Consider the following 14,460-nt stretch of genomic DNA (forward strand, 5'->3'; position numbering starts at 1 on the left):
AGTCAAGTTGTTAGCACAGTGTGGGTGGTGCATTTCAGGGTTCTCACCTGTGGATGCTTCATTAACTGAGGCAATGTTTGCCATTGTAGTAGTTCATCAGCATGCTAGATAATACCACGATGACTTCATACACAGGCTTGGGGATTGACCAGCCCGTTAATGGGTTTAGTCTTTGCCAGTAGAGTCTTTATTGTATAGAAATAACCAATAAAATATTTACTGCCACCCACATGTCCGTTCTTTTTAAAAATTATTGGTTTTTTATGTACTGGAGAGGCAGAAAGACACACATAGGCAGAAAGATCAATAAACAGGTAGAATTTCCATTTGCTGTGCCTCTCCCCTAATACCAACATTGGAGTGGGCTTGGCTGAGAAAAAACCCAAAGCGGGGTGTGGAAACTCCAGTTCAGCTTCCCTCTGTGGCCGGAACTTGACTGTTGGAGACGTTACTGCTGCTTGCCAGGTTACAGTCCAGAGAGTGCTTGTGTGCTTATTATAAAGACATCCTTGTCTTTAAAATATACCTGGCACTGTATCAAGTTCACGTGATGCTTCTTGATCATAGTGCTGAAAGTGACGTTCATATCTTAATGAAGGAATGACTACAACTTTGAATGTGTGAGATGTTTTTCTTGGAGTCCTGATTGAGTTTATTTACCTGTACAATACTGGCTGTGTCTTTTAATGCATTTTGAATTCAGTGAATGTTTATTAGAGATGACTTAGTGCATTTCAGTCTTGAGCTGTATATTCTCAGAGTCACAGTGAATTTTGTGGCCAATGTAATGTTTTCTTGTATGTTGGGTAAATTTGTTAGAATATTGATCTTGGAAAGGATAGTGTAGTTAATTCTTGCACCAACCTAAACCATTTGACTCTAACATGGATTGATTTTAAAGGCAGGATCTCTTGGCAGCAGTAGATCACAAAACAGTTTTGTTTCTTGCTTTGAAGCATTAAACATAGGTAGTGGTCCTGAAGTTCTTGGTGGGTCTGTGTCCTTGGCCTCTTGACTGTCACGGGTCACCTCCCAGCTCTTGGACACCATCTGATCAGTAGTCTTGAGATTTCCCGTATAAAATTTTGTGCTTGAAATGAGAAAATGCATCTGCGTGATTCAGAGCTCTGTTTGTGCATATTGTGTGGTCATAATTCAAAAGGCTGTGCTCCCAGGGCTGCTGTAGTTCAGACTAATGAGAAACTGAGTTATAGTTGAAGAAAAAATTTGATTGACTCACTCACCATGATGCCTGGTTCGTGATAGATACCCATGAAATGCTCTTTATTTCCTGAGTTTAAATATTCAACATACCCTGTTCCCTAAATATCACAGGTAAATAAATGAGTCTGACTATAAGGAGCCTCTTTCAAATCTTCAACTAGAAAAATGAAAGGGCAGTTTAATACAAGGATAATTCAAAAACTTCTAGGAAAATAGAATTGAAAGTTAGATTTCATTGGTGCAATAAAAGTTGGAAATCCATGCACATGGAAGGTATAAAAAAAATTGGGGGGAAGTGCACATTATGAAAAAACTAAGATTTTTTTCAAAAAAAATCTTGCATTGAAATAAAATGATCTTTTAATTTTCATGAAATTTTTGTTGTTTCCTCATGTGCTTCTGAATTCTGTGGATATGGTTTTAGATTTAAATTTGCATTAATATGGAATTGTTTTTCTTATTAACACTTTAGAATGTATATATTGAGCTATTTATCTGCTCTGCAGATGCTATTGACAGAGTATTTGGATATGAAAAATACTCGCACCGCCTCGGAACCATCAGCCCAGCTGAGCTATGCCAGTACTGGACGAGAACTTGCCTCCTTTTTTGCTAAGAAGAAACCTCAAAGGCCAAAAAATTCTCTTTTCAAGTAAGTGTGGTTCCTTCTGGTATGAGCTAGCAGGTGGTAGGAAGTGTTGGGCCCAAGGAGATGCCTTGCTGCTCCATGGACAGCACGTATTCTGGCTAAAGTCGAGGAGGTTTCTACACAGTAAATAGCCATTTGATTTGTTTACTTTTATTTTCTGTAAGGCGAAGTGTCTGCTTTGAAATATTGGTTAAGGACTGTCTAAGGACTATATAGAGCTATATACAAAAATTAATAGAGTGAAACTCCCCAGTTTGAAGGGAAATCTTATGCAAATGAAGGAAAATGTACTGTTAGCTTTGAAATATCTCCAAGTGATGTGAAGAAAGCTTTGTTAATGTTGGCAAGCAAGTCTTCCACTTTGGCTGTGTTGAGATGTTAAAGAAAGGTCTGCATTTTTTTCCCCCTAAATACAGTCCTAGTTAACCCAGCTAGGACACATGCTTGAAGTGTCTATCTCTTGGTAATTATGAACAACTATTGAGTGCTTTCCAGTCCCAGCGGGTGGACTGGGTAAGTATCTGAAAATATTCACAAACATAACCATGTTCCCTACCAGAGTGCAGCAACTGCGGCAGTAAGCCGTGTCTGCCGAGTCCTTGCGAGCCCGATGTAAGCGGTTTTCATGGATTATCACATTTACTCATTTCTGCAACCTGATGTGCAAGGATTTCAGTTTTTATTTGCTTGTGCATATAAAAAATTGAGATGCAGAGAGGTTAAGTAATATATACAAATCACATAGCTGAGAAGTAGGAGAAGCAGGATTCAACCTTTTTTGTTTGTTTTTTTAAAATTTATTCATTCTTATGGCAAGGCAGATTTACAGAAATATCCTCCAATTATTGATCCACAACGGCCAGAGGTGAGCGGATCCAAACAAGGGGCCTCTTGCATGTCTTTTACGTTGATACAAGGTCCCAAGGCCTAGGGCCATCATCCACTGTGGCTTCCCAGGCCACAGCGGGGAGCTGGAAGGGAAGTGGAGCACCTGGAACATAAACTAGCATCTGTTTTGGATCCTGGCAGAGCAAGGCGAGGATTCAGCCCCTGGGCCATTGCACCAAGCGCTAGTTGAAGGCTCTTACACTTTTGATTCACTTGAGATTCATTGTCATTTCGGATTCATTGTATAGTTAGTAATTAGCAGAAATTTCCATACTTGCTTTATCTTGTGATCTAATAGAGAGTGATCCTGGCTGGAATGAAATCCATTGTGTTTATTAAGTTTATTCCTTTTTAACTAGTTTTGCTCAGAGGATAATTGCAAGTACCAATTTAAATGCTTTGAGGCTGGACCCGGCGCAATAGCATGGTCTAGCGGCTAAAGCCCTCACCCTGAATGCACCAGGATCCCCCGTATGGACCAGTTATAATCCCGGTGGCCCGGCTTCACATCTAGCTTCCTGCTTGTGGCCTGGGAAAGCAGTCGAGGACGGCCCAAAGCCTTGGGACCCTGCACCCACGTGGGAGACCTGGAAGAAGCTCCTGGCTCCTGGCTTCGGATTGGCGCAGCACTGGCCGTTGCTGCCACTTGGGGAGTAAATCATTGGACGGAAGATCTTCCTCTCTGTCTCTCTTCCTTTCTCTATATATCTGACTTTGCAATGAAAAAACAAATAAATCTTTAAAAAAAAATCTAATGGTCATTTAGAAAAGATGCTGTTTTTTTAGAGACCTTGGATTTCTTACTTCGATGTCATAATTCAGTGGCATTCCTAATCCACCGTTTGAAACTGCGGCTTTAACTGGGGGACTGACATGGGGAGCGTGGTGCTCTGGTGAACCCGTCTTTGCCAGTGGTACCTGGGGGCTTTCTGACACCAAGCGCCCCTAGAGTGACTTGGTAGGAAGCTTCTGCTGCTGCGTAGATCGGCATCCTGCTGTATAGACAGGCAGGTGGTCTAATAGCCAAGGCAGTTTCGGCAGATCAGGCTTGTCCCTGTTGAAGTGCAAAATGAGCAACATATCCAGATGCGGTGACGGGGAAATTTGGCTAAGAGTGTGGTTCATGAACTAGGGGTTGTAGCTGCTGCCCCTGTCTCGGGTATGGAATATCAGGGAGTGGCGTGTAGAGCAGAGCTTGCCTTGTGATCTGTAGCTGGACACTAGCTAACCGTTGTTTGCCTGTCTGGGTTCCTGCACAGGTTTGAGTCCTCCTCCCACGCCATCAGCATGAGCGCCTACTTGCGAGAACAGAGAAGGGAGCTGTACAGTCGCAGTGGAGAACTTCAAGGTTGGTGTGGGAGATGCACGTGTGCAGGTGGAAGATCTAGAATACTGAAATCCTGTGTGTGTGTGACCTGCATTCATAAATGCTTTCTAGTTACAGCCACCCACTATTGCTTATAATGGTTATCTGTTATAAAGCCTGGAATATGGCAAGAGAAGCTGATATTTGAAAAAGGACAAATGCAACTTTTGTCATTATTTAAAGGAAAAATGGTGTTTTAAAGTAGGGTGGTCTAAATACCTTTAGGTGACAAAAGTTTTCTTCTTCCTTTTTTTTTTTTTTTTTGGTTGAAACTTAAGTATTTTAAATTAATGAACATTGTTTTTTAGAGCCACAGTATAATTAGGTGGAAATTACAAAGACCACCTAATACCTGTGACCCTGCGCATGCACAGCTTGCTCTACTAGCCACACACTGTGCAGCCTTGATGGAAACTTTAGACTATGCCACCAGTGGGACTGTAGCACAACCAGTAACTCACTGAAAATCAGGCACGATTGGTCAGCATGACGTATGACTCGTACTGGATTCTTGTTAGAAAGCTAGAATAGTGAGTTCTGTGTGCTGTTTCCATGTGGAACATTCCTAGTTTCCTGCGAATCCTCTGTAATCCCTTGAGAGAAATATTGCACGGTGATGCAGAGGGAGAGGTTCTGGGCACAGGCTGCCCGCATTCAAACATCCAGCTCCCCAGCACTTTGTTTTGTAATCTTGGGCAAGTTAGGTACCCTCTGTGACTCTTCCCCTTGTGTTTAAATTGGGATAAAAATAGTAACCCACCTCTTGAGGTTATTGTGACAGTTGGGTGAGAGAAACTACGCAGTGTTTAGGAGAGGATCTGATGCTGCCTGTGCCTATAGGACCGTGTCTACGTTAGATTGACACCTTTGGTTTGTGGGGTTAAATTCCATTCACTTTATCAAGCTTAATTTGATTGTCACTCTGATGAGCTCCCTCATTCACTACAGACACCCTGCCCTGGGATGGGCCCTTTGCCACATGCTCCAATCACATCTCTGCTGTTCTCTTGCTGAGGACTTGCCAACCTGTGCTGGGGATCTGCACTCGTTTTGTTTTCGTTTTTCCAAAAGTACACTTATTTCCTGTGCTTTCCACAGTACTTCCTGCAGTAACTGTGTTAAGTCTGCTTGGCACAGTACCAATGGAAGGAGGATAGTTCCGCTCCACAGGACAATACAGCCATCGCTGCTATGTGGGAGGCCCCTGAAGAGAACGGAGCCACTCAGTCTTCCGAAGTGGGAAAAGAAGGGCGGGTGTACAGCCATATGTTGTTCTATGCAATTATATATTTTTAACTTTAATTTTCAATTTTGAATTTTATGGTACAATTCTGTAGTGCAGTTATGTTGTATATAAATTTTATTAAGTAGAAGTCTTTCTTTGAACTCCCTGGCTCGATACAAACCTGTATGTAATTGGAAAAACATTTTTGAAAAAAATCCACGGAAGTTTACAGCAAAGTCTTGCTCTGTGAAGATGTAAATGGAAGAATCACTGTAATCTGAGAACTTTCCCCTTCCGATGCCTTCCTTGTCCAAGGTGCTGTCCCATGCCAGCTTGTATAAAACAGGAATACATTCTGTTTTAAGTTTCTGGTATTTCAATTCTCTTATATCCAATGCTGCTGATAGCAAAATTAGTTCATAGTATAAACAGCACGATACACATTGTGAGAGATGTACAGGCGGGCAGTGTATGCAGGTGTTGCAAAAGGCAGAGGCTTCTGTAATTGTTTAAGCGATAAGTTCAATTACAGAACATGAAGGGAAACTTGGCAAGAATTAAGAGTTAGACATTTCAGAAATTGGCTGCAGAATCAATAAATACCTCTCATAATGAGAGTTTCAGAATATGAATCAGATACACATTTGCTATTAAATATTTTTAGGTATTAACTTACTGCACTTACACACAGTTGTGCTGAGTATAGTCTACCACTTTCAGGAAACAGAAATGATAGAAAGGAGCCACAGCTTAGGTAGCTGGGTTGGCCATTCGTTCACCTTAACAATAGGGCATCAGGAACTAGTAGGAGCTGATGGTGCACTCATGATGATAGGGCAATGCACTTTGCTGCTTAAGCAAAAACTGACTGTCCTCACATGATGCGTCTTTTGAATGATCAGGTGTTACAGCTGGGCAGCTCTGTTGACATTCTTGTAGGAAGAGCAGCTCAATTATCAGTGTAATTGTCATAGCATCAGGCTGTATTAGAGTGTTCATGGTAGATGAGGCTGGAATTGTTGGCAAGGGCCAAATCTCTTCCCAAGCGCCAACCTGTGTCTAAAGTTTCGTGGGTCAGATTTCAAGTGTGCAGACTGAGCTGCCGCTGTGACGGCACATTACTCCTATTTGGAGATTCCCAAGTTCTGTGTGCACACACCTGATTTCCAACTTCCAGTTTGGGTGTGGGTGAAAAGATACGTCAGTTTTTTGGCTTCTCCTCAAGTTGAAACTTGAAAAGCACATATTATAGTAATATATGATAGCATTATGAATGCTCCATGAATATTGTAATAGTCATAATATAGGATGTTCATTCCTAGAATTGTGATGACATCTACTGAATTGCAGCCAGTACATTTGCATATTCATGACCACTTAGCTCAAATAAGTCCCTGTTTGTTTGCACATTAATGTCTAGTTTCAGCACCAGCTAACTAATTTCCATATCCCTGTTCAGTTGGTTAGTGCTGTTCATCTGTGGAGCATTGGTACAGCTCTGTTTGTGCCTTGAGCAGCTTGGGGAACAGCATGATTTATTGGAAGGAACAGCTTTTACTCAACCTATTTTGGCTACAAGTCACTTTAACTTTCTGAGCTCCTTTTTTTTAACCTGTTTAATGAAGTTAGCATTTCCCCTGCCTAGTTCTTAGGATTATTGTGTCAGTTGACACTGGAAATGATCATGTGTGGTTGGTGTTTTCCTGGTCCTGCTAATAGAATGTCTCCTGAATAAGGGGCTCTAGGTTTTATGGGAGATAAGACAAGCCAGCAGACAAATTGCTGATAAATATTATAAGTGCTTTGAGGAACCAGAAGGAAAAAACAGCATTTCCAGGGCAAGTCATAGAAGTTACTGGAAAGGCAGAATCTTTAGCTGACCTAGGAAAATTATTTCAATAACCTGATATAGGGAATGAGACATACTGCTAGCAGGGGATTGGAGGTGCAAATCAACATACAGATGTTTCAGAAAACTGTATGTTTTGTAATTGTTTAAGTGTGGAGTGCTTGGGGAAAATTGATCTACATCAGAGATGGGCAGATCCTGGTATCACATTGTAAGAAGGTTTGGAATTTGTTCTGTGGGTGTTGGGCATACTCTAAGTGGCTTACTAGTAGGTGAATGACGTCAATTTTCTGATATCTGCTTAGAGAATGAATTGCATGTAGTGAGGTCAGAACAAGGAGCAAGTTGTGTTATGTCAGGTGGGAGCCTGTGATCGATAACGCCAACTCTTTGGGAGAGATTATGAGACCCGAAAGTTAATTTGTGATATTTTGTGCAGAATTTGAGCAAGAAATACTCATTTTGGCTGATTCCCAGTTTTCCAATTTGGTGACTTGGGGAGGATATGATGATATTTATTAAGACAGGAGATATTAGAAGAGGAGGTGTTTTTATGGAGCATAATTTAGAGGTAAAAATAACTCTCTAGCATATATTTCTTTAGTTTCCCTGTAGTTTTAGATACAACAACCTAATTTTTAAAGGTTTATTTAGTTTTATTAGAAAGATTTACAGAGAGAGACAGGGACAGAAAGAATTTCCATCTGCTGGTTTACTCCCCTAGTGGCTGCAGCGTCCAGAGCCAAGCTGATCCAAAGCCAGGAGACACAGGAGCTTTTTCCTGGTCTCCCACGCGGGTGCAGGGTCCCAAGGCTTTGGGCCGTCTTGCACTGCTTTCCCAGGCCACAGGCTTTGGGCCGTCTTGCACTGCTTTCCCAGGCCACAGGCTTTGGGCCGTCTTGCACTGCTTTCCCAGGCCACAGGCAGGGAGCTGGATGGGAATCAGCATGTGTTTGTGATCCCAGCACTTGCAGTTAGCGAAATGAATGGTTGCACTGGGCCCAAATCTGTTGTAATTTTGACAGCAAAATCTGTCATCTCCTCCCTCTACTTTGAGCAGTGTGATTATCCCTAACCTGTTTCTTTTCTTGAGACAGTGTGTTAGAATAATGGTTTTTTTTCCCCACTTGCTTATTTTTAAGTTGCAAATATTTGTTTCCTTTATCCTAGGCTTTGGGTGATATATTTGTATTAGTACTCATTTTAGTCCTTGATGGGTATAAATTACAAAATTACTCAAACTAACTCTTACTTTCTTCAGATCTGTCCATTTTCCTTTTATCTATTTTATTGAAAGTTGTAGAGATACAGACAGGCATCTTCCACTAGTTCACTGCCCAGATGGCAGTGACTGCCAGGACGGGACCACACTGAATCCGGAGCCCAGAACTCCAGCCAGGTCTCGTGCGTGGCTAGAAGAGGACTAGACACTGCGACATCTTTCACTGCTTTCCCTGGTATGTTAGCAGGGAGCTGGAAGCTCGAACCGCACAGATACGGGATGCTGCCCCATCTGTCCAGGTTCCTTAGACGTGAGGGGAAGGAGCTGCATCACTTCTGTGAGTCTCCCTATCTCCAAGGCTCTAGTTTTTGGATTCTCAACCACTTGTTCACCATTTACTTCTCAGAGTACATTCAGTGAGCTGGTGTGAGCTGGCGTGAGCTGGCGGGGGGCAGGTAGTCTGGTGTCTTAGACTGCACTGAGCTACTTTGGACTAGAGAATTCCTTTGTGTTACTTTCACTTTTCCATGAACTGGGTGCAAAACATAGTAAGTGGACCATCATGAAAGTGATGTGATATAAGCTAAACAGTATAAACGATATAAATGAAACATGTTTGCAGTTGTGCCTAAGGCTACACTCAGTAAATGTCACTGACTCTTACTTTTTCTGTCCCTGACACTTGGTAACTTGCTGTCAAAAGAAGAGGTACTCACTAAATGTGTTTTTTTTTGTTTGTTTGTTTATTTGTTTGTTTGAAATTAATGTGTGGATGAACAGGTTAACGGCCAAACAGATTGGAAATTCTCCTGAAATAGTCCTTAAAAACTCTATTTAAAGCTTGCTCGTTTCTGTGTTTTTCCTTTAGCACCAGTAGTGTCAGGGTAGGGAAAGCACGTGTTCCTCTCGGTAGTGCAGAGTCTGGGAGGCTTGACGTGTGTCTGGGACGCAGCACCACACTTGCTTGCTCTGTGCTTTTTTTCTCCTGACTCGTGTCCGGCCTGCAGGTGAATCTCTGTGGCATAACGATTGTGCCTGTTTCTCATCAAAAGCATCTCATCTTCAGGACGGTGATTCTGTATTTCACTTGAAAATAATTTAAAATGAATAGAATAGGGGAGCTAAAGTGGCTGCAAAGGTAAGAACTTCCCTCTGTATTTTGGTACCTCACCCTGTTTTTGTGTGTGTTGATGTTTTGCCTTCTTCTCATTGGAAATCATTTTTTTGCTGCTTGCAAAAGCAAAACCAAAAAGAGAAGTTGTAGTCCAACTCAGTATTTGCAGCAATCTTTTTTTTTTTTCCCTTTTTTTATTGGAAAGTCAGATATACAGAGAGGAGAAGAGACAGAGGAAGATCATCTGTCCACTGGTTCATTCTCCAAGTGGCTGTGACAGCTGGCGCTGAACCAGTCCGAAGCCAGGAGCCAAGAGCTTCATCCAGGTCTCCTGCATAGGTGCAGGGGCCCAAGGCTCTGGGCCATTCTCAACTGCTTTGACAGGCCCCTAATTCAGATGGGTCATACATTTATGAGGGAGAAACTTCTTTATTCCTCCTGATTGACATGTCTGGCCTAGCAGTTAAGCTGCTGCTTTGAGCCCCTTCACCTTCTGTCCAAACCTGGCTCCCTACCCCTGTGCCATAGAGATAGCTCAGCTGCTAGGGTCCCTGCCATCCCAACTGCGACCCCAGATGGAGTTGCAGTGTTGATTGGCCTGGCTCATCCTCTGCTGTTGTGGACATCTAAGAAGTGGGCAAGAGGCCTGAGGCCGTCTCTGTCTGAGTCTACTGCTATCCTCCTTTCTCTCTGCCGTTCAAAGAAAGAAAAAAAAAGGTGTCTTCCAGAGAGAGTCCCACACATTGACCTGGAGATGGTGCTGACCAGCCTCACACAGTGACCTGGAGATGGTGCTGACCAGCCTCACACAGTGACCAGGCTCACACAATGACCTGGAGAGGACGCTGACCAGCCTCACACAATGACCAGCCTCACACAGTGACCAGCCTCACACAGTGACCTGGAGATGGTGCTGACCAGCCTCACACAATGACCTGGAGAGGACGCTGACCAGCCTCACACAATGACCAGCCTCACACAGTGACCAGGCTCACACAGTGACCTGGAGAGGACGCTGACCAGCCTCACACAATGACCAGCCTCACACAGTGACCTGGAGATGGTGCTGACCAGCCTCACACAGTGACCTGGAGAGGACGCTGACCAGCCTCACACAATGACCAGCCTCACACAGTGACCAGCCTCACACAGTGACCAGGCTCACACAGTGACCTGGAGAGGACGCCGACCAGCCTCACACAATGACCTGGAGAGGACGCTGACCAGCCTTTTGAACGTCCCAGAAACGTAAAATTGGCTATCGTGGACTGAAAGTTTAAAATCGTTTTCTGGCTGATCTAAAAGGAACACTGTTGAGCTGGCCATAGATGGTTAATGGACAGCATTTCAGAAAGCATGTCTGTTAAGAGGACGAATAACACCAAGATGGTTGTTGGGGCAAATCATGCATTCACTGAAGTTTATCTGCTCTTTTAAAATTTTAATACTTTCATTGAGAATCAGTAATTCTTTGCCCATTTCTTGAATCATTTTAAAATATTTTCTCAACATTATTCTGCCTTTTTTTTTTTTTTTTTTTTTTTTTAATTTGAAAGCCAGTGAGAAAAATGGAGAGGGCTGGGGAGAAATGGAGACAGACAGGCCTGGAGCCCCTATTCCTGGTTCATTCGCAGCATACCTGCACCCACCATGGCTGAGCTCAGCTGGGGATCGGGAGCTCCATCTAAGATGCCTGTGAGTGCAGAGCCATCATGCAGTGGCTTCTGCCCCTCAGCAGGAAGCTGGGTTGGGATCCAGGTAGCGAGGACTTAAATCAGCACTCCATTGTGGCAGGGCTTTCCCCACAGGGGCTGGACCTGCTGTGTCTCCTCTCTTGCCTCTGTTCTGACTTCTTGTGTTGTCACTTACCTTGCCGCCTCTTTTTCCGTGGTTCCATAGACACAGGGAGTGCTCTGTGGGATGCACTTGTCACAAGTCTTTCATCTCTCTGGTTGCTGATGTACACGTGAGTTATTTCCAGGTTTGTTTGTGTTTTTTTACTTATGAATTCTGTGCGTCTCTGCTGTGTGTCTTCCATTCCTTTGGTACTACTTAGAAGTGAGAATGTAGGGCTGTATTGTTAGCATATATTTAACTTTCAGAAACTGCCAGCTTTCTAAAGTGAGTGTATCATGTTGTTTGATATTCCTATTAGCAGTGCACTTCAACACTTGGTATTGTCATCATTTAAATTTTTGACGTTGTTCAGAGTGTGTAATAGCATCTCACTGTGGTAGCTTATCCATTTTTAATTTGATGTTTTGTTGAAGCCAAAGATCATACAGTTGTGAATTTGATATGCCAAGTTAGAATCTGCCTATAGTCTTGATTTCTTATGATGTTTAGTCCACACCTCTTCTTATGTAATTTCTTTTGGATAGCTTGTATTTACTTTTGTGAAGCTTTTAAATATACAGAAAACATTTGGAAATATTTTATAAGTGAACAGAAATGCCATATAGGTATTCATATGCGTGCTAAAATTTACCAAAAATTTTAATTATCGTATGTCTTTGTAGTTCTGTAACTGTACAGTAACTGTAACACTAGTGCAGTGTGCTGTTAATTAAGACTTTCTGGTTTTCTTCTACTGTGGCTAAAATAAAGTAAAATAAAAAGGTATCTTTAACTGGAAGCTGTAAATTAAAGCTTACAGGATACAGGAGCTGATCTAGGCAAAATGAAGCTATGTATAGGTGACTTGTTCCAATTGAATTAATCAAGGGGCTGCTGGTGAAGGCCAGCCGTGTTCTCAGATGACAAAAACGAATCTTGACATTTTGGATAATGAAAACTCAGTTCAGCACCTCTTCAGAGAGATGTATGATAATGCGTTGTCAGTCAGAAGCCGAGGCAAGGGCGAAGCACAAACCTGGTCTTATTAGACAGCGTGAGTAGTGGACACTGCTGAATCCCTGGTTTCTAGGGGAAAAAATATCAAGGGAAACCTCTTTTATAAAAAAAAAAATTATAGGAAAGCTGTTTTGTGGAAGGAAGGTGAAAAGATTTGACTTGCGATGGCTGCCCTCTCTGGCAGTTGCCGTTGTCCATGATTCCTGGTTTGATGGCTTGTTCCACTGGGGAACAAGATGAGGTGTAAAAGATCCAGAAGGAGGCTCACTGCCATGGCTGGACCGTGTTGAGGCGATCATCTGCTTCCTCCCTTGTAAGCCTACTTAGTATTTTCTCCATGTGTATTTTTTCTAGTTTAGCAGATTAGCTGCACTGTCTTCAAAGGCTATCCAATCAAGGAGTGGTTATTAAAACCAGGGAGATTTATGACTGAGAATTAATTAGAGAAGCATTTTCATGCAAAACATCCAATTTTATGATTAGCAATAGAGCAGGGCCGCAATTAACACTCTAGGTAGCTTAAATTTCCAGCTTTTTAATTCTCAGGAAATGAGATTATCAAGCCAGGGTCAGACACTTGACAGCAAAGCGGTAGTGAGGGGAGTGTGAAAGTATATGTTAAAAAAAAAGTCTTTGGATTTTGTTTTTGAGATTGCTACTAAGGCAATGGAGAATTCGAAGTAGGGAGGGAACAAAAAACTGCAAATGAGAGAGCCTGGAAATACAACCCTGGTTCTTAGTGGTCTGTTTGCAGAATTGTAGTTGTCAGTGTCTGCTCAGGCTGTGCTGTTGGTCTTTTGGTGTTACTTACCGTTCACTCATGTTATCATTAGGATATTCAGTGGGTGAATAAATAATGAGAATATTTATACACATTGCAGAGAGGCCAAAATTTCTTTTCTTAGAAAATGAGGCTTCTTTTCTAATAGTGATTTGACATTTTTAGAATCTGCTCCTTTGCATTGGTGCTTCAAATTATTTTAACTTGCTTGAGGTGTGGCTTAGGGTACTGAGTTCTGTGCAGCCATGGATCAACACTTTACAATGAGTGTCTTGTAAAAAGTAAGGCCCCCAGACCTGCTATAGATCAATGTGTGTTCTGTCATCAGGGTGAGTGGCATTCCCTAAGGAGCCACAGCATGATGGAAGTTCATTTGTTCTTCAAAATGCTATGGTACCTATGTAAGCTCTTTATGGTTCATATGCTTGTTGAAACTGGAACATCACTGGGATGCAGTTCTAAGTTGGATCGCAGTTGAAGAGCCCTTTCTTGTCTTGGGGTGGGGTGGGGCTGGAACTGGAAGAAGGCTAGTAGCTTGAGTGAATTTGGTACCTCTTGAGTTCTCCCAGTCTTTGTTTCTTTGCTGCAGACTTTTCAAAAAGCAACTTTATAAGCAGATTCCTGATTGTGCCAACCGTGAGTGGAAGAGACCATATGGCATGTTTCTGTCCTTGCACTTCTCTCATTGATCTGGTGTATCATTCTTGCCAGCCCACTGTGGAGTCTCAGCTTTGTATGTCAGTTTTGCTTAATCTTCTTTCCTTTGTTGCAGAGGAGTATCTATCACTGCATGAAAGCTGGCTGCAGTTTAGTCTCGGGGAGAGGAGGAGGGGAAAGCTCCAATCAGAAGCCGAGAGCTGATCTTGTCAAAGCTATAACTGTTAGGACCAATGCTGGTCTTCATCATTTTGGATGTTGATACTCATTTAAATTTTGGTGTCCAATGCATTTTTGCTGAAAGAATTTGTAGTTTATAAATGCTTTCTTTGTTACAAAATGTGCCTGGGTTCCTTGTCTGGGATGTTAGGTGCCAAGAGATGAATTAGAGATTGTTAACGTGAGAGAGACAGAGAGAGAATGAGCTTGTAGGAGCAGAATGGGTGAACCTTCAGGAACTCTGACACTTAGTGATGTAGACACTTTTGTTAGGGGTATGGGGGGGAAGGAAGTACCTGTTTTCATAGTTTTCTTTAGGATTTCAAAAAGCTAGTATGATATGTAAGTGTACATTCATACGTATGTCATTTTTTCACACCAAAGTGTATCCTTTTAATTAAGACTTGTAACTT

At 42.3% G+C, this 14,460-nt stretch overlaps 1 protein-coding gene across 12 annotated transcripts in view; it reads left to right on the forward strand.

Annotated features, from left to right (window-relative positions):
* Positions 1-14,460, forward strand: part of EXOC4 (exocyst complex component 4) — an 817,909-nt gene that overhangs the window by 133,724 nt on the left and 669,725 nt on the right. For 10 of the 12 annotated variants that reach the window (XM_040987490.1, XM_040987494.1, XM_040987493.1 and 7 more), the window contains exons 8-9: positions 1,731-1,876; positions 4,021-4,109. In XM_040987490.1, the coding sequence (XP_040843424.1) occupies positions 1,731-1,876; positions 4,021-4,109 (235 nt within the window). Of the gene's footprint in view, positions 1-1,730; positions 1,877-4,020; positions 4,110-8,667; positions 8,761-14,460 lie in introns of all 12 variants that reach the window. The other 2 variants (XM_040987495.1, XM_040987496.1) reach the window with 2 other exon arrangements.

This window comes from Ochotona curzoniae, unplaced genomic scaffold (assembly GCF_017591425.1).
Source record: "Ochotona curzoniae isolate NIBS_2020 unplaced genomic scaffold, NIBS_Ocur_1.0 contig_4692, whole genome shotgun sequence".
Classification (NCBI taxonomy): Eukaryota; Metazoa; Chordata; class Mammalia; order Lagomorpha; family Ochotonidae; genus Ochotona; species Ochotona curzoniae.